Here is a 20,486-nt window from a genome sequence, read left to right as displayed (position 1 = left end):
AACGTTCTGGAGCAGAGATGCCATTTCATTGTTACACTACTATTTAAAATTAGTGGAGATTTTTACCTTTGTTATCATTCCCAGTTGTGTGTTCTTAGGAAGAAAGTAGAACTAATTAATTACAGCTGCATTAAAATAATGTATTATTTGTATGCCTACCAGTGTGTGGTTTATAATGGCTTTCAGTGGAAAGACTCACTGTTGTGAATTTATCTGTTTCACTAACATTCCAAGTCTACGTAGGCTACGGTCTGAATAAAGCTACCCAAACTTTGGACTTTGAATAAGCATCAATAATGCTGTTGGCTGTAGTAAATTCATCTTGTCATTGCCTTTAAGGAAGTGAGAGGTTTTTTCTCAAAAAATTAGACTATTCTGCAGACAGACAGAAGAGCAGCTAGGAGAGATGACAAAATGTGACATTTCAGATAAAAATTGAGTTGGCATTTTAAATATACATATCTCACAATGAGATTAACACAGAAGGGGAAGTACTGGGTCAGAGCATGTGCCCAAGGAAGTCTTTAAAAGTTGTGATTTCTCTAGAATTTTGGCTTGTAGATGAGCCAGGCCTGGATTTTCATGACATTTTTTTAAAATAGGTTCTTCAAGAAGAGGCTTTTATTTTATTTTTTAAATTGAGCTGACTTTGGTAGTCTTCAGATAAATGCAGTGTTCTACTTTGATTTGTTGATTGTGCTTTGTAGTGTGAAGAAATCTTTAGTTTCACATAAATGAATGATAGAGAAATCTACAATGGAGGCTTTTGAGACAAATTTTTATTTTTCATAACGTAATGGATCACCTGCTAATTACTAAAACCCTGTCATAGCCGTGAGAGTCTATCATGGCATTTAGTGGGACTGCTGAAGGCTGAGGTGGTCAGTCTATTCAGATCCATATTTTGCAGTCCTTCCTCACTGTTCCCATGTGCAACATCATATGCATCCTGCAGCTGATAATGGAACCACCTCCCTATGTCTCCTATATTTTCCATTTTCTCCTCTCTGCCCATGTGTCTTTTGTAGCCTGTTTATTGCTTTGAAGTTTATACAGCCCACTCAGTTTCATCCATTCTGCATGGCACACTTTGCACCACCACTTCAGTCATGTGTTATTAGATTAGGTATAGACTCATTCGTCTGCGTATCTCAAAAAATAAAATGTCTTTTGTTTATTACCTTCTTTCCTGCTTCAGAAAGCTGATGCTGTATGCTCTGTGTCCATCTGTGTACACTCTGATAGGTGCAAACAGTACCAGTAGTATAAGCAAGAAATATTAATTACTCGTGTGAAACAGCCAGTACTAAATGCTTTTGGGATTTGATGTAATTTGCCTTTATGATGCTGAATTTAATTATCACCTATACTTCCTATATCATGATCAAAACCTTTTTTTCCTCAAATCATTTTGATCTAAAAATTGTTACGTATCCCTTAAGCAGAATGCCACAATAGCAAGCATTGCAGCCCCGATTCTCAAGATCATAGCTAAGACAGTGTCTAAAAGCTGTATGCCCAGAGAATTAAGGCCTGTGCTGAAGCAGAATGTGAAAAACACCAGAGGTCTAACTGGAGTCTGTACCAAAGCTAAGATCAACTAAGCTCTTTTGAAGCCAGATCACAAGTGTTGGGGGCAGAATGGAAAGGGATACTGTGCTGGTTTTGGCTGGGGTAGAGTTAAGTTTGTGTGCAGTGGCTGGTAGGGGGCTGTGTTTGGGTTTGTGCTGAACACAGGGTTGATAATACAGAGATGTTTTGTTATTGCTGAGCGGGGCTTGCACCGAGCCAAGGCCCTTTCTGCTCCTTGTACGGCCACACTGGAGAGGGGCTGGGGGTGCCTGGGAGACACAGCTGGGACAGGTGACCCCAGCTGAGCAAAGGGACATTCCAGAGCACATGGCATCATGCTCAGTGTATAAAGTGGGTGGGAAGAAGGAAGAAGGGAGGACATCTGGAGTGTTGGCCTTGGTCTTTGCCAGTAACCTTACCTTTGACGGGGTCTTGCTCTCCTGGAGATGGCTGAGACTGCCTATCTGTGGGAAGCAGTGAATTAATTCCTTGTTTTGCTCTGCTTGCATGCATGGCCTTTGCTTTCCCTATTAAACCCATGAGTTTTGCAGCTTTTACCTTTTGGTTCTCTTTGCAGTCCTGCTGGTGAGCAGTGAGCGAGTGGCTGCCCAGAGCTTGGCTGCTGGCTGGGATTGAACCATGACACAAAGAGGCATCTCTAATGGCAAATCTGCTACTGTCACTGCCTTGTGCCACCAGCCCCTTCTCTCTATATGATGACCAAAATTTAACTGTATGGGTTAAATATTAGTTTGTTTTTAGTTCTGCTTTTCCAAAAATGTATTTTAGAAAGATATCCAACCTCACTTTATGGACTTCAACAGATGGCAAGTCTGTCACCTGCCATGGTAAGCAGGATTAATGTTTAATTGTCCTTGCAATTACTGAATTTTGCCCTGCTCAGTGAAATACAGGAAGGTTTTCAGACCTCCTGTTGTGTCAGAGCAGAAATACCTGATGTGTACCAGAAATCAAATGTGTGTATACTGGCTGTGTGCTCAAAGGTTGTATGATCATTTTTTTTTTAGTGTATCAATATGCTCTTCTGAATTTTTTCACCCTAATATAGTGACTTGGCTTCATTGCAAACAAATGAAATTTTCTATTTATTCTGTGAGTTTGCATATGGCATCACATTGTTTTTGATAGAAATTCTAAGAGTTTGTTGGTATCATTTTAACAGTAATGAGACATGAATTTCATTTTTAAAGGACAGATTAAGGAAATGTCTGCAGTCTGAAAACATGATTTCAGAGATCTAAAAACCTCCTGAGAGAAACTGGTGTTCTTTGAGATCACAAGGTCAGTAGTACAGTAGCAGTTATTCATGTGCATATATCTCTACAGTTATACAAGTCCAATTTCACTTTGTACCATTTGATGGTACAAAACATGATGCTGTATTTTACATCTCTGCAGAGATTTTGATTAGCACTTTTGGAAGACCATAAGTGAATAAAAAAAAACCAGTTTTCCAGCTGCACCTCTGTGTTAGAAATGCTCAAAATTCATGCTGAAACCAACTGAATTAGCATATATCGGCAGCTTCCAGTGAAATTAGATGTATGCAGGTAAAATGTTCTTAACTTACTGTGTGTGTTTGTACAGAAATTATTATTGTATATTTTCATCCATTGTCACTTGCTTGCAAAAGTACTGGCTGTTTAATATTTTGGAAAGGGAAACACCAAGTTATCTGAAGAGGTATTTTCAAGGCTTTTATTTTAATTGTCACATCATGATGTGATTTATTTTTTCCAGAGACTGGAAGTAAGGGATATGATTTATTCAGTCACAAAGAACTGGCCAACACATCTCAAGTAGTAAATGTGTTCAGAGAACTGCATGTAATCAATAAAATATTTTAATAATGTCACAAGGTAACTTAAAATGCTTGATAAATAGCAAGAACACAATGATAGCATTTTCTCTTGGTTAACTAATTCATAATTTTATGTAAGCTTTACTGGGATACTGGAAAATGGGTATTTATCTTTTATTTGTTTTTAATTAGAATGTTATTTTTAAATGTTACATGTACTGATGAAAGAAAAATCAGAAAGCACGACTGTAGGTAACCCATCTTCTGAAGGGTTTGTTTGATTTAGGAGTTAACCTTGATACAAATGCAGACATTAAACCTGTCTCATTTTTGTGGGTCTAAGTGTGAAAATTTGACATATTGTTCTGATTTGAGGTGTGGAGGAAGGATAGGAGTTACCACCCCCTCCCCACTTCTCCCTCTGGTACTTTGAGTTTGGTTTCTGGTCTACGTAGGAGGTTAAAGGGTTTCTTTTTCTGGGCTTTATTTAGTAAAGAACATAAGTAACCTATCTAATACATGAGATAATAGGATAAATAAAATGATAAAAGAGCAGGCATGGTGGGCTTTGTGTTTGCTCACCTTGCCCTTTGTTTTGTGAAGAGCAGTTTTGCTCTATGTGCTCTTCAAACGGCAGGTTAACTGCTGTAGTGAGCTCACAGGAATGAGCATAGTCCAAAACAAGGTCAAGGTGGAAAAAGGGTAATTTAACCTCAAATAGGTGGATTTTTTGAATTTTTCTTTCAGTTACACAGAGGACAAATTATAGAAATGTAAGATGACAAACACAATTTTGAAAAAACAGGTTTTACCCATATCACATGTAAGAGGAAGGAATTGTGAGCTGACTGCAATTCTGCTTTGATTTTGTTTGTTTGGTTTGGTTTTTTGTTGGGCTTTGCTGTTTGTTTATTTTAAATATACAAACACAAGATCCTTGTCCACCATTTATCTTTATACCACAATCTCTGGCTAACAACAAAGGGGAAAAAATATTACCACCACAACAAAACAAACAATCCCTCAAACAAAAAAACAAACTAAAACCTTTCTACAGGTCTTGAAATAGCTGCATTCACAAGGTCTGAAGAGTGATGAGGATGAACAATTTACATGTTCAAATCTCAACCCATTATCGTAAAATGGGGAGAGTGGAGAGACAGCATAAATCACTAATCCAATTGTGCTAGAACAGCTGCCCAGATACAGCAACCGTGAAATCTGTGCTAGCAACCTGATTAAGTTGTTTTTTAACCACTGTGTCATCTAACTTAGCTCTGTGTGCAGTGCGACAATATCTGGATTCAGTGGCAGCTTTAAGACATTTTAGCTTGTGGGGATGAAGCCTGATGAGAGTTCCTGTACAAATGCAGTGTTTGCAACCTCTCCAGTGGTGCTGGCTTAAGGCTGGATTGTGCACTTGGTGCAGGAGAGACGTGAGACGTACATAGATTTACCAAAGGCTATAAATTTCTGAAGGGAACAATCACCACTATCACAAATGCAACAGTTTTCCCATGTCAGGATCTATAAAACTGCAGGACAGCTGAACAGAGGATATTTCAGGAACAAATGATGGCACAGTCTTATTTTTAAAAGGGACATAATTTAATTTTATGTGGTGGTGCCTGCATTTTAATGCATAGCATAATAAAGCCTGAACCCTTTGGCTGAGGTCAGCCTATCTATTTGTGTCTTCTTTTAGTAGTAGTTGAGCATATAAAGAAAAAGTTCTTCTCTTCCCATAAAATTCAAGAGCTTTTAATTAGAAATTGTAATATATGGGAACTTGGAAGATTTCTGACTATAGATTCCCTCATAGCACTTTTTTCCCTAGAAATTAAAAATACAGAATAAAAAGTTAAAAAGACATCTGTCCCATGTTGCAATTGCTGTAAAGTTTATGTTGTAGTACTTGGGGTTTGTGTTATAAGCTGAGGCTTGTGGTTTCCTTTCTGAGGGTTTTGCTCAGGTGCTGGTATTATCTAAAAATAAATAACTATTTTCTGGAGATGACAAAATTCACTATCTAGAGAGCAAAATTAATTTGTAGGTTTTGTACTTCTTACGATGTAAGCTATAAAAATGCATGACTTGCCCATTTCAGGGCTGGGAGACAGTTTAAAAACCCCAGGTAGTTCCACTGGAGAAGGTATGTATTATGAAAAGAATAAGCACTTTGATAGTATCTCTACCCTTTTGTCTGGTAAGACACAGATTTTGTTGATAGTATGATGGTAGTGTTTGAAATGTGACACAGGGAATTCAGAGACTTGCATTCTATCCTCTAGAGTTTCCTTCCTTTGGGAATTTGAAGAATTCATTAAATAAATCTGACCAGAGAAGATTAAAGCCTTCTTTCAGCAAGGTGCTTAAGTTGGATTCATGGTTAATCAAAATAATTGTGCTGGGACCATTGGTTTCTAGTATTTGTTCTCACTCAAATGGGGCCTTAAAAAATCAACCTTCTAAAATGGCAGCAGAATAAGTAGTTAAGGGTGCTGATGAACAATTTCCAAAAAGCATACTATTCACAATATTTTAAGAATCTATTTCTTTCTACCTCTATTTCTTCATCACTATCCCTATTATCCTTTTGATTGTTTGAAAAGCATTATAATTTAGTGGTCTGGTTTAGTACTTAAGTAAGTCCTAGACACATTCTTGTTATTTCTAATCCATCAAGAGTACCCAACAGCTCCTTTATTTTCTTTATACCAGTCTAATGAGGTCAGAAAGGTCAGAAGAAACTAGCAAGAAGGGTCAGAGTGGCTTATGCAAGGGTCCTTTTCTGTAGGCTGATATTCAGCATGCTGTGAATGGGTCTGGCTATAGTATTTGCATTCTGCAGTGAAATAATGACATGAGCAATTTGACAAGTAGGCTTCATTATCCTTTCCCACAAAATGTATTTCCACAACTAGAGCAATTAGTAGGGATTATCTTTGAGAGGAGAAATAAATGGCTTTTAACTGCTTCATGTATACTAAAATACTGCTAGATGCTTTAAATTTTTCCCATCTGGAGAATTTATTTGTCTTTTAAATTCAAGTGTCAGGATATTCTGTATCAGAAGAAACAGTACTTTCCCATCCACTTACTGATCTAACTTAGAAATAGAATCCTGAAGTTCTTACCAGACTTAAATTTCCAGACCAGAAGTTAAAATTTCCCTCCCCCCTCACCTATTATTGCTGAAAGTGCAAAATATTTTCTTCCTCTAATTGTTTTGACTTGTTCAGTGAAACAAGTTCTCTCTAGCTGGTGGCCTTGAAGCAAACCTTTTACTTGTAACAGTTGAGGGATGGGTAACCATAACATGTGATTTGGTTTTTTAAAATTTTATTTAATTTTTTCAAATGGAGATGCTAGGTATGGTGTAGTTAAACTGCTCAAAGTCCCACAGAACTCATCGTTACAAATGGATTTCAGGTTGCAACTGATCATGCAAACTTGATTTCATATCTCTACTTCTAGTCCAATGCTAGCAGTTCAGTATATTCTTTTTACCATACAGAGAAAAATTTTGAAATACCACCAGTTAAAGTTAATAACACCTGTATACTGAAAAAAAAGAGTAGTGTAGCATTTAATAATTGCTTAGCATCCTCTTTGTTACCGTTTTTTGTTCCTACTGCTGAATTGTAGGCAGACTGGCTATGGCTTGAGAGTCCTCATTGGTTACCCATTGTCTAGTTAAAAATTCCTCTGCATTTTTTTTTGGCATTTGTTATATGGATGTCTCAACATTTGGGTTTGTTTTCTGAAAATTTGGCTTTGGCTGATGACTGGGTGTTGGATAGAGACCACTGTGCTAGATAGCACTGGCAGATTCACCTTATTTGTATGCGTGGAACAAAACACTGGATATGCAGACAACCAGGAATTTTCATTTCTGGTTCATGCTGTATTTGACTCAGCTGTCATCTTGTCTAGTATTTGGGTTTTGGCATTTCCCACACCCATTGATAGCAGTCTGAGGTCACTGGTATATTTTCACCGAATTCTCTGGTTTTTTGTAGCAGAGTGAAGCCTTTCAAATCCTGCACTTCTTGCTCAGTGCACTTTGCGAATTTTGCCACTGTGCTTGCTGGAGGGTTAGGATGCAAGGGAATTCCTTTTTATTGCTTTTTCTCTTTTAATGGATAGAGTTATGTTTCTAGCGTAAATTGGCCATCAGTGCAACAGTATGGTATTTCTGGTATTCTCATTCAATTAATTTTTCTCTGTCATTAATTTACTTCAGGACCCATGTGCCTTATTTTCAGCACATATATATTAGCTAAAAATATATTTCTCAGATCTCAAAATAAACATTTTGGCCTCATCTTTCACAGTTCAAGAATTTACTGTATTTCATCTTCTGAAATGTTGGCTTGCCTGTGCTTTTTTCCACTCTTGGTTCTTTTCTTTTTCTAATTGCTACTCAGTGTATTTTTAAAAAGTCACTTTGTTCCTTCCATATCTTACAACCTTCTATAAAGTTATATTTTTAGAGGCCTTTTCATTCCCATCTGTACTTTTTCTGGTTAATCTAAAAAAAAAAAAGAAAAGCTGATGTATAATGTCTGTGCTAACAACATATGTACCCTTCTCAGATTTTTACTGTAGGATTGTTTTCTAGTGAGCAGTTTGTCCCTCCTCCAAGACAGTTGACTGAAATCAGCTGGGAAGCAAAAGAAAAATCATATTTTGTGATTACTTTTTAGCAATTTCCATCTCTGAATCACAAAATCCTGGCCTTAAAAAATGCATTCTTGCTGTGTTCTCTCATATATCTTAATATTGCTTTAAAAGTGATGTTACTTTGATCTGATGATGAATCTATTTGTATCCTCATTAGCATCAATTTTTACTGTCATAAATGTGCATTCTTTGTCTCTGCCTCTTGAAACAGAGGCAAGTTTTGTAGTCTTTTCCTGTCCACTTACCAGTCAGGGTTCACTAATATTGTAACTTTTAAAATTTTTAAATTCCATGCTGTTGCAAATGTTTTGGAGCAGATCCTGCAAATATATTTATTTTTTTTAACTATCTTTTAAAAGTTGCCTTTGTCATTATGTGTCTAAAACTGTCAGTTGTCATGGAAAAATAACTGCTACAAGATGACAAGTAGTAGCTCTGTTTTCTCTGCAATGCTGGGTCTTTGAATCCATCGTTGCTTCCTGCTTGACATTTAAGATACTTAGCTTCTAAGATTATATATATATATCAGGTTATATATAGCTTGTAAGGCTGTCATTATTGTGGTACACTAATTTAAGGCATCAGGCAAGGTTTGTGGGGAAATTAGCATTTTTTAATTAGATTAGCTTCTACAGCTAGAAAAGTAGGCAGGCTTTTGTGTCTCTGACCCCTTTCTCATGTCCTCAAAGGGTTTGGTTTTCCTGCTCATCTCAGTTTGTCTACTTCAAGATACTGCTGTTCTCTACAAACTGCCTATGTGATTGCTTGACACAATGAATGTCACGACAAGGCTGGCAGTTGCTGATCTGGGTCGGTTCCTGTATTATTATGATCATAAAGCAATTTTTGAGTTGTTTGCAATTTTGCAACTACAGGAAAGAATAAGATCAGCACAGAGCATGTACCAATTTGCTGTTTTAAGTATATAGCAAGCTAAATGTGACAGCTTTTCAGGAATTCTCACAGTGCTGGAGATAATAAGAAAAGCTGCAGGATACACACTGCACAGTTATGAACTCATTGCCATTGTAAATGACGCAGAATATGTTTTCTGAATGTAAATGGGCCACTCCTGTCTCTCAATCCAAGACATCCAGGGCAGTGAGAATGTCTTTTGCTCTGAAAAAGTAGAACATTTGGCACTGGCAAATCTTTGTATTTCTTGAAATCTGAAATGGCTGAAGTCTGCGTTTGAAATCCTGTATCCTAGAGCCTATGTAAGTAGACATAGGGCAAGAAAGCAATTGCACACCAGCAGCTAGAACAGTGCTAGTGTCACTGAAATCTGCCCACTCCAGAAGATGGAAAGAGACAGCCAAGGATCTTGAGTTCCTGCTCTTCAGTCACAAACCTGGTGAGTTTTCCTATGAGCTTAGAGCTGTTAATGTGGTAAAAGTCTGTCAACAGCAAATGACAGCTGGTGCTGTCAGCTTGCACCTTTGCTGTGACCTGGAAGGTCAAAACAGACACACTGACTACAGTATTTCTAAATATCTGACAAGCCTAGTATTGTCTCAACTTAATATAGCAGAAATAAACATGGTCCTCATGTTCCTAGAAGGGAAAATATTGTGATGGAAGCAATATTATCCTCAGTGCCTAAAGATGTTAGGCCAAAAGAATTAATCTCTTTGAGAAGTCACAATCATTGCAGGGATGCCAAAAAACACACTGAGTTGGTAATTGCTTCTTTTCTGCAACACAGGAAATTGTCAGATGATGCAACTTTGTATCAGGTGATATCAGAGTTCCCTGTGGTTTTGTCTGTGCCATAAACTGGTGATCCTAATGCAAAGTATTTAAATGCAATCCTAGTTGAAAGTCTAATTTATTTTTTTAAGATGTTCACTGGAAAATATATTGAATAATGGTTTTAAAAGGGGGAAAAAATTCTCCTCTGCAAGTGCACCAATGCAAGAGGCTGCAGTCTTTAGGGGCTGTAGTGTGACATACTTAACCCTTGCCTATTGTACTGCTGTCAGGGTGATAAGTGTGTCTACTTAATATTGTGAACCAGAAATCTATCCAAAACATTAAGTTCTGCAGCTGGTAGGTTTCAAGCAGTTTAATTTAAAAAAAAAAAAACCATGATGGTTTCTGAAATGCTGAAATCTTGAAAGATGTTTGCGCTATAAAAATGCTCTAATTAAAGTCTTTATTTAGTTCTGATTAATTTTAGGTAGAAGTCTTAGATAAAACAGTCACTCAAAAACTACTTCTACAAAAGAACTTCCAGACTTGATGATGTTGCAGAAATGTTGATCCTTGCACAGTCCCAGTGCATGTAGCTACTACACTTAATCCTTTATGCTCTTCGAAACTTAGACCAAAACCACAGTGTTTTGAACTTTGAACACCAGCAGAAAACTGTGTAATCAAATTATAAATCAGTCCATTTTGATCTCTGAAGTTATACCAGAGACAGTTCTGGAATTGTTCACCGATTTTCTAATATGAATGTGGTTACTTAAATACTGCTATCCATCTTCTTCCTGTATGAAAGAAATGACAGTCAGATTCCTTAGGAAGCATATTTCTGAATTGGACTGGCTTACTTTTGTAGAATAGAATCATAGACTTGAGTTGGAAGGGACCCTAAAGATCATCTAATTCAAAGCCCTCTGCCATGGACAGGGATGTTATCCACTTGAACAGATTGCTCAAAGCCCTATCCAGCCTGACCTTGAACACCTCCAAGGAGGAGACATCCACAACTTCTCTGGGCAGCTTGTTCCAGTGCCTCACTACCCTGTCACTGAATAATTTCTTCCTAATGTCTAATCTGAATTTTCCCTGTTCTAGTTTAAAACAGTTCCCCCTTGCCCTATCACTATTGGTTCATGTAAAAAATGACCCTCCCTCTTTTTCATAAGCCCCTCTTAAGTACTGGATGGCCACAATGAGATCTTCCTGAAGTCAACTCTTCTCCAGGCTGAACAGCTCCAACTCTCTCAGCCTGTCCTCACAGAAGATGTTCTCCAGCCTTCTGATCATCTTTGTGTCTCTCCTCAGGATCTGCTTTTTGATACAGACACAGGTCTGTGTCTTTATTGTGCTGAGGACCCCAGAGCTGGCCTCAGTTCCACAGATGGACTCTTCTGGCAGCAGAGGGGCAGAATCAGCTCCTTTCACCTGCTGGCCACTTCTCTTTGGTGCACTTGGGTTTCTGGGCTTTGAGTGCACACTGCTGGCTCATGTACTTTCTGAAACCTTAGAATGTTACAGTGGCATAGTAAAAAGTTTGTTCTAAAAGTACAGCAGTTCAGCTTCTGGCTTGATGGAAATTGTATATATATGCTAGGAAAATTATTTTGGATGCTCAAATATATGAAAAGATTTTTCATTTAATTTCTTTAACAATGATGTTAGGGCAAGTGAAATTACTGTGAGTTTAGGATAGGAGAAGGGAAGTTACCTGCAAAAGACTGATATGTTATTAATGTAGGCTGCTGCCTTGGAACATCTCGGGGGAGTGTGGGATCTGGGGAGGAATTGTGTTGTGTTGTGCCAGTAGAGAAAACTCAGCATAAGCAATAAAATTCCAGTTGCTGTGCTGATGTTATCACTGATGCTGGTAGACAAACAAAGAAGTAAATAAAAATTATTTTCAAGCTCTCCTGGATACACAAGAAATCAATGCTGGCCAAATGGAAATGGACAGAATTATTAAAGAAGAATCAGTTTCTATTCTTTAAATGTTATTTGAAACAGTGAAAGCCTTACAACCTAGAATTCAGTGTTTTTTCAAGCTTTAAATGATTGTATGTGGGATGTACAAAGGTGGGAATAAGTGTTGTAGCAAATTCACTTCCTGTGGAATGAAATCCTGAGCTGATGTTCAGCAATTCTAGGCAGGCACCTTTTATTTTAGAGTTTAGATAACTTCTTGTCTATTAAAGTCCACTATTTAACATAGCATATTTTATTCTAAGTAATATGTTGACAATGTAGTGTGCTTTAAGTTGGAGTGCTTCATTAACTAACTGCTGTAAAATGTAAACACCTGTTGCTGCTTAGATACATTTGTGTGTCTGGTATATTTTCACATCTGTCTCAGAATACTTGTTTTTGTGGTAGATGGGAACAAATCTGAAGATTTTATTGTTAAAATCTTTTAACAATAAAAAAAATACATCTTTCTGTGGAAGATGAAAACTAAAGAGCTTGTCTGCTTCACTGTGGAAGTTGAGAAAACAAGGAACAAGGTAATGTTGCTGGTTTAGGTGCTTTAGGAAGGTCTGTTGATGACAAGTCCAGTAAGGAAAAGCAGTCTGCGTCTGTCTGGATTTTTTTCCTGTTCCAACTGCATTGACTCAGTAAACTTGTTTTTGGTTTACTATGGTACATCAGAGGGAACTAGAAGAACCAAATAGTTGGAAAGAGAAAATACCAGCTATCATGCTTGCTTCAAATATCTTCTAATTTTATTTAATTTGAATTTTTTTCTTGTCAATAGCCAAGTAAAATTTTTAAGTTGGAAAATGATACTATGAGAAATGGTGTTATTAGTGACCAAGCAAGGAAAAGGGATGGAATAAGAAGTATTTCAGTCAATTATAAGCCAAAAGGCACCTTTGTTTCTTCTGTTTATGTCTTACAAATTCCAACCACAGCAAGCATAGCTCTGTGTAGTTCTGAATTATTCCTCAGCATGTGTCATGTTGGAATGTCTGAGGTGTCCTGGAAACTGGATGGAGAAAGCATATGAAGCCACACCAGACAGCACAGTCAATTTCTCTCCAAGTATCTGCCTTCTTCTAAGTCTTTATTTTTTCTTTTATTTTTTTTTTGAGAGAATAACCACTTTGCTCTTTCAAATAGAACTTAACTTGTTTTATTTGAAAGAATCCATGCGCTTCTGCTATTGTGAACGATGGCTGTATCAAACATTGCATTACTAATTATTTGCTTTGATTATTTGTATCATCTAAAGCAATAGCAATTGAGATTCTTTTACTACTTGGCTATATACCTCTCAGTACACTAGTTTGCCTGCAAAAGTTAGTATTTCTTTGATTTTGGTACTTAACTATCAGTTTTGAGAAAGGTTGTGAAAGGAAAAAGAAATTCTGCAGAGGAATATTTTTGCGTACAGTAGCTCTTCTGAAGCATAATATTTTTCAGTGCTGTTTTCTGAAAGGAAGTGTGCTCTCCTCTGGGATATCAGCCTGGAAGAGGTTCATTTTATCTTGGAAAAATGTAGTTTATGTAAGATGTAGCAAGAATATATAATTAAAAATTAGGTTGTTTTCAAGACTTGTGCTAAAAATCATTGAGAAGGGATATGATGTGCTATATCCCACAGTATGTGTAAAGAAAATTCATTCTCACTCTTTGCCACTTTTTTACCCCATGATTTAAAAAGTTGCCTCTGGTCAAGCAGGTATTAAGAGTCAGAAAAAGCAAACTATAGATGGTGTCCTTCAAATGGGCATGGCAGGGTAAGGGTGCTGGAAGTAGGAGTGAAGGACAGCACTGGCAGCCTTACACTGACATGCCAGGAGTCACTGTATGAAGTTTGGTGATGGGATTGCTGGAGTGCCAGAAATCAGGACAGCTGCTCATAGACCTACCCCTCACTTACAAGCTGCTTTCTCCATCCCTCTGTTGATCTGAGGATATCACCTCTCAAAAAGATTCTGTGTATTTTCATTCATTTCACTGACTAGACTTGTATTTCAAAACATGGTTGTATTTCTTTGTTGAGAATGCCATTTATGAATGAGTAATATTTCCATATTTGTGCAGTTCAGGAACCCAAAGAATGTCATTCCTCCTGTCATGGCAGGCTATGGAAATCTAACAAGGCCCAGTATTTGGAACTGAATAGCTAACCTGACACTCCTTGATCATCATTTAGCTGTGACTGATCTAGAGAAAGCTAGACATTTGGGGCCAGGGTGAGGAAATTTATGTGATTAAATTATATTTAGTCTAGAAAGAAATATGTAGAATTTATACTTAAGATTATCCTACCTCAGTGTTACAGATCGTAACTTTAGATTAATTAATATTACACTGTTTTCTCTTAGATGAGCTATTTTAACTCTGTAGAACTTCTGTAATGGCACAGTTCCATGGGAAGTTTGCAGCTATGCCTCATCCTGAATTCAATTTAGAGGAGTTTGCATGGGCAAGGTTTATAGATCTTACTGAAGAAGCAACCACAAATCATCCATTTCCAAGCCTGAAAGCCAGTGCTGAGGCATTTAGAGCTGCTGCTGCTGTAGCTCATAAATTGCAAACCATGGCATACGAACCATGCTGTTTGTAGGAGCTGGAGTAGAGCATGCATGCTCCACTGAATACATTTTATAAATCCTGGACTTCAAATCTTTTTTGTCACTAAAGGACTGTAAAAGTTTCAGCAAAACACTCTGCTTACTTAACTGGTATGCAAGTTATTACATTTCTGGTGTACTTGAAGAAACCAGACCTCTGGCATTTTATTGCAAGGTACAGAATTCCAGCCTTTAGAATAACAAGGCATTGAATGCAAGTTGTCCCTTTTTTGTTTCATGAAATTGAACAGTGCTCTTCCCATAATTGAGTCTTACCTGATTCATCCAACTGTGATACAGGATACTGAACAGCAGACAAAGTTTGATACCAAACAAAATAATGTAGTTGTATTAGGTGGCAATGGTTTGAATTTCAAACCATGGACTTAGTGTGGTTTGTGATGTATGGCTGGTTTTGGGTTATTGTGGATCTTTGGGTTTTTGTTTGGGGTTTTTGTTTTGTTTTTAAATTCTGTCCAAGATATATATTTCCATGCATATATAACCTTTATTATAAAGTACTCAAGTCTTAAAGCGTATAGAGTAGAATAAACCAGGATTGCTTACTGATTACTCCGAGTCCAAATTTCCTTAGCCACTTACTTTTGCTCTAGCAAATGGGAAAGCATATTAATTGTTTTTCTTGTGAAGTAGATGTGGGATCTGACAGTTTACCCTTATTTGCAGATGGTGGTCAGCAGGTTCTTGATTCTGTTTCCATTTGGATTCACAAAGAACCTTTTATTTTAGAAAAGAGAGCCTTTGCTTACCTTGACTCCCATGGGAGACCCTGGGTGGAAGAAACTGCTAAGCATTCGTATTCTCCCACTTATTTCAAGGAGAGGTGAATTTGTATTCTCTTGAAGAAATCTTGGCTCTTACAGGAGGGGTATCAGGAAGTATTGTCTCATTTGAACCTCTTCCTTCTGTGGAGTGACACAGGAGGCCTAGGTTTTGGCTCCTGTGAATCTCTTGGGTGATCTATAATCCCTTTTGTGGTGGCAAAAATGCCCTTTCTCAATAGTATGTTTGGGCAGAAATTCAGCAATGTGGCTCTGACAAAGACTTCCTTCTATTTAATAATCCTGTGAGAAGAGAGAATGGGATGGAATATAATTTAACTACCTAAAAATGTCAAACTATATTTAGGAAATTCAAAATTCCACTATGGAAGATTGAGGCTTCCCTCCCTCCCCCCACCAACCTTGAAGAAGTGATTAACTGAGGGTGCCTCTCAGCATGGAGACTGCTTGCTGCTATTGTCTCCTGCAGAAACAATTCTTTGCTGCTAACTGGTTTAACTGTATCATGTCCTTGAACATGTTTTCTTCTAACCACCTTTCAGTATTTGAGGGCTGTTCCATAGTGTATTTAACACACAGAAAAATGTGACAGTAGTACTCTTTTCCAGACCAATTTTTTTTCTTTCCATCTGTCAAACGTTTGGGTTTTCTTTTTTCCCCTAGTGCTACTGCAGCAAAAATGCCTGCCTTTTGTTTATGTCTTCCTCCATGAGCATCGTGACATCATCAGTGGTATTGCCAGGGGAAAAAAATATGCATAGCTGTAGCTAAACCAGCTGTCCGTTAGCAATCCTTGTCGTCTGCTTTCATTTCTTGTCATTAATGTACACACAGTAGTGTTTCCTGCCTAAGAGACATGGAAGGCTCTCAGCCACAAAAACATCTGCTCAGTCCGTGTCTTTGGGTAGATGAAAATGGTGGCACTTCAAAATACACTCGCTCTTGGTAATGGCATTTTTTAAAAACTGAAGTGAATGTGAGAGCGTAGAAGATACTCATTACTGGATTTAGTTGTGGGTAATTCTGAATCCTTTATTAACCATCTTGTGTAATTCAGTGTAATCACAGCCACTGCATATCAACTGTTACAGAACCTTAATAATACAAACCGAGCAAGATGCCAAGAACAATAAAGAAACGAGTTTTGTCATTGATTTGCATGACGACACGGTAAGGCGAATGAATCTGTTAGTCATGCTTGTCCCTTCTTCCATGCAAATCAGCAGCAAAACTTCCACTGACTTTGATAGGACCAGAATAATGCCAACCATGAGCTACAAGCTGTCATTTATTCTAATGAGAGAGATCTTAAATGGAATAAGGAGGTATTTCATTTGTGGAATGTTAATGAGAAAACAGTTTCTTTTGCTATCTCATGTTATCAAAATGCTCTGAATTATTCCAGAGATAATTGACTGTTTTGTAGAATAGCTGCATCTTTGCAATGTTAATATTATGGATAATTGTGTGTTCAGTACGAGTTTTCAGAGTGGAGGAGAGATGTTCATTTATCATCACTAGCTGTTCGTAGAAAGCTCACTTTAAATTAGAATATTCAGGGAATTCACTCTGCAGTAGGAATCAAGCTATCTCCAAATACTCTACCATGGAACCCTGATACTGATAATGGATCAGTGAAAAAAATAATTAATGTTTACCTTTTACTGTAAGGGCTTTTGTAATTTGAATTTAGATATTCACTTATTCTAATATGAAATAATCAGGTAGATATTAAGTATTATAATATTTTATTTAAATTTATATTATTTTGTTTAAAATAAACAAGGAAACCCAAGCCAACTAACCAAACGCGCACACACACACAAAAACAAACCCCAGAGCATCACCAGCTACTACCAAGAAGAGATTAGACTTCATTGTATTACATAATTTGTCATTTGGATTTGAGAGTAATCCCTGCTCAAATGGCCAATTCCTACTTACCTGAGTAGCCTCACTGAAGCCAGCAAAACTCATTTTACGACCAAAGATTACAGGAAAATGCCCTTGATTGATGAGACAAATTTAAATTAAGGGGCTATTTTTTAGGTACACTTTGGAATTTGGAAGCTCATCCTCCACATAAAAGATAAACATTGGCAGATTAAGTGTTGGCAAAATATTACCTCTTTAGAATATTAATTTCAGTGTGTACTGTGTGCAGAGCGATGCAGACAATGCATGGCTCGTGCCACTCCCCATAAGAAAAAATTACTTTCAACAAATCTCTTCTATTTTTTCTTGTACCAATGTTACAGTGGCAATGATAATAATAATTTAAAAAAAAAAAAAAAAAAAAAGTTGAGGGGATTTCCATAACAACTGCTGTCTTAATGAACTAAAGAAGCCTTAGAATTTGTTATTCCTTCCTCATAGTAGACCTCAGCTGATAAAAATATCCGTAGCTGGTGAAATCTGTGGCATGCCTGGCTTTCTCAGACAAAACTCCCATGTGATCACACAGGCAGCCTCAGTGAGCCTGAAGCTGCTCAGCAAGCAGTAGGTAATGAGTCTTTGTGCAGAGTGAAGCTCTTGTGGCTGAACAATAAAGCATATGGTACCAGCAATAAAACACAGTGCTGGGAAATTTAAGAAGATTCTGCTGGAAGTGGGAAGACAGTGAATATGTCAAACGTTATAAAATGACGATCAATCTGGTTTGGGTCCTAATTAATAAAAACAGTGCATGGATTGGAAAAACAACAATTTGAACAGGTCAGTTGTTTTATAGATTCTTCACACACTTCAGTGTTTTAAATATAAATGGGGTTTTTGCTATTTCTTTATTGTTAATAAAGCCGGGTTTTTTTAATTTTGTAAAGTGGGATTGGAAGGATGCACATCAGTGTGATACCAAACTAAATAAATTGTGTAAGTTCTGTGATCAAATTAATTGTAAAAATGTTTTTACCATTATTCCCGTGCAATTCAAACTTCAATTGTGCATGAAAAATGGGATAGCAAGTAAAATTAAATTTATGCTAGATGGATCATTTACCAATATCATGAAATATTTAGTAACAACAATCTATTACTCAGCTATGTATTTGAGACTAATTCTTTCTCAGTAGGAGATCTGTAGTGTTGTGTTTGGTTAAAAATAATGTAACATTGGAGCATATCTTAACAGTGCACTTACATGGGGTTTTTTCCTCCACATTCTTCTTGGAAATTTTTGGAAGTGGTGTTTTGTGTTATTTTTAATGCAATTGTATACACATGGGAGTGATACATGATAACCCTCTGCATGCATTTCATTCTACTGTTAATGCAAAATATGTTACTATTTTTCGAGCAAGTAATTATTTCTTATGGTAGTTCTTAGTTAATTATACATTATTATTTTATTTTTTGAAAACTACTCCCAAAGATTCCTGTGGCCTGTGTTTGCCTTACAGAGGACAGAAGCGCAAATTCTCGGTGGTTTCACATCACGTAGAAATTAACCATGTAAAAGTTTTAATCCTTAAATCTCTTTACAGTATTGGGTTTGGGGTCTTTCTTTCTTTCCTGAGTGCTGAAGATCGTAAATTAGATATGCTGATTTTTGGGGAGTATTTCAGCATTTCAGGAAGGAGATGGAACCCTTGAAAAGCGATTGGGGAAATAAAGAAACAAAACTCGAAATGCAGAGGACAGTATCTCTTTTCATGCGTACTTATGATTTCAGGGGAGGAATGTGCTTTATAAATAGCACGTTTATTCTGTGGCTGTGGCCGTGCGGGAGGCGCGGGGCCCGGCGCTGCGGGCGCTGCGCAGCCGGGGCTGGAGCGATGATGCGCTCGCGGTCCGTCCGTCCAGGTTCGCTTTGTGCGGGGCTGCGCGCACAGGGAGCCCGCGCTCCCTGCCCTCTGTAATTAAAGAGAGGGAGAAGGGCAACAGACGCCGGGTTCCGGCTGCAGAGCCGGGGCGGGGGGAGCGGGTCTCCCAGGAAACCGCCGTGGCGGGCGGGCGGCGCTCGCCCGTTTCGGGGCGGGGGGCGCGGGCGATGCCGCCCGGCTCCGGCGGGCCCGGGGCGAGGGGCGGGGGCCGTGCCCAGCATGGGCGGCCCCTGACAGCGCGCCCCGCGGCGGGGCGGGGCCGGGCCATGCAAATGCGGGGCGGGGCGGCGGCGCGGAGGGCGCGGGCAGGTACGCCGGGCCGGGCCCCCGCGCTGCCCCCGCGGCCGCTGCGGCCCCTCCGCGGGAGCGCGGCCCGGACACGGAGCCCGGGCGGGGCCGCTGCGGCTGGGGCCGCGCAGCCCGCGCGCTTTCGCGGTCGGAAATGTGCTTGGGCTTTAAGGGCATCATTTTCCAGTTGCAAATATTGCTGATACCTAAGCGAAGGTGCTTTGCAGTCTCTGCTTTAAAGCGGTTCTCCTGTAAAAGGTAATTTTATGTTACAATCCTGGTAGAGCTTGGCATCTTAGAACGCAGGCCTGTTCGTGTTTTAGACAATAGATCAGAAAGGATATGTAAAAGTACTTCTTCACCATACTTACTTGCAGCTATTGATTTATTTAACAGGAAACCCTGGTAATATCGCAGTAACACCTGCAATATGTACCATAAGATTGTTTGAGATAACGCTGAACATGTCACTCTATGCTAATTTAAATGGAGAAAATATGGCAGTATACAGTCGTGCAATTATCATATAATTACTATATTCGTCTGAAATGAGTACAGTGGATTTTAAATTTAAATTTATGAGGCAGTTAGGTACGTACAGTAAGTGCATACAGAGATAAAATAACAATAGGAGCGTCCCTACACAACAGCATTCCCACAGTTACAAAGGAATCACAACTTTGAAATACACCTGTCTTGTCTGTTTATTTAGGGAGGAAACAAAAAACCCAAACGTTTTTCCTGTGGATCTGGCTCTTCATGTTTTAAAACACTTCCACAGTATCAAGTTTTTTAGGAAAGCATAGAGAAAAAAAAACTGAAGAAAAAAGGTGGTTTGTGTTGCTACCAAGTTATGGTAATTTTAAGATATACTTTTCTTAACCCTATCTAAACTCTATTGAAAGTGTGGTTTGTGTAAACATTTTATACTGCAACTTGAATGGTGGAGTCTCTTTAAGAATCATAAATAGAACCAAATCTTTATGTATGTATCTGGCATTTTGGAGACAGACATTATTTTGATCTCTCATGTTACTGAAATTTTGTGTTAATTATACTGTCTTAATTTACTTCTGGATCTGAGGAGCCCACATCTGCTGTGCAATGTTTTGGTTTGAGGATGCAGTGTTCACTGTATATTGTAGTTTTTTGGTTTCCTTTGTTTATCAGAAATTTGCATTTATTGTAAAACATCTTGCTTTGAACAGATGCA

The 20,486-nt window shown here is 38.2% G+C and overlaps 1 protein-coding gene across 9 annotated transcripts in view; it reads left to right on the top strand.

The window, feature by feature from the left end:
- Positions 1–20,486, top strand: part of CSRNP3 (cysteine and serine rich nuclear protein 3) — a 99,655-nt gene that overhangs the window by 38,841 nt on the left and 40,328 nt on the right. Inside the window, exons 1-2 of one of the 9 annotated variants that reach the window (XM_015634792.3) lie at positions 2,211–2,420; positions 2,784–2,874. The exons of 5 other annotated variants lie outside the window; for them this stretch is intronic. Coding sequence is in view for 1 of the 4 variants with exons in the window: in XM_015634788.3 (XP_015490274.1) it covers positions 3,134–3,143 (10 nt within the window). In the remaining 3 variants the exon portion in view is untranslated. Of the gene's footprint in view, positions 1–2,210; positions 2,421–2,783; positions 2,875–3,045; positions 3,144–17,497; positions 17,880–19,414; positions 19,532–20,486 lie in introns of those variants that run through there. 3 more of the 9 variants (XM_015634788.3, XM_015634789.3, XM_015634791.3) reach the window with 3 other exon arrangements.

The sequence above is a fragment of the Parus major genome, chromosome 7 (assembly GCF_001522545.3).
Source record: "Parus major isolate Abel chromosome 7, Parus_major1.1, whole genome shotgun sequence".
Taxonomy (NCBI): Eukaryota; Metazoa; Chordata; class Aves; order Passeriformes; family Paridae; genus Parus; species Parus major.
Note: the sequence above shows the minus strand (reverse complement) of the source record. Positions and strands in the feature narration are given on the sequence as shown.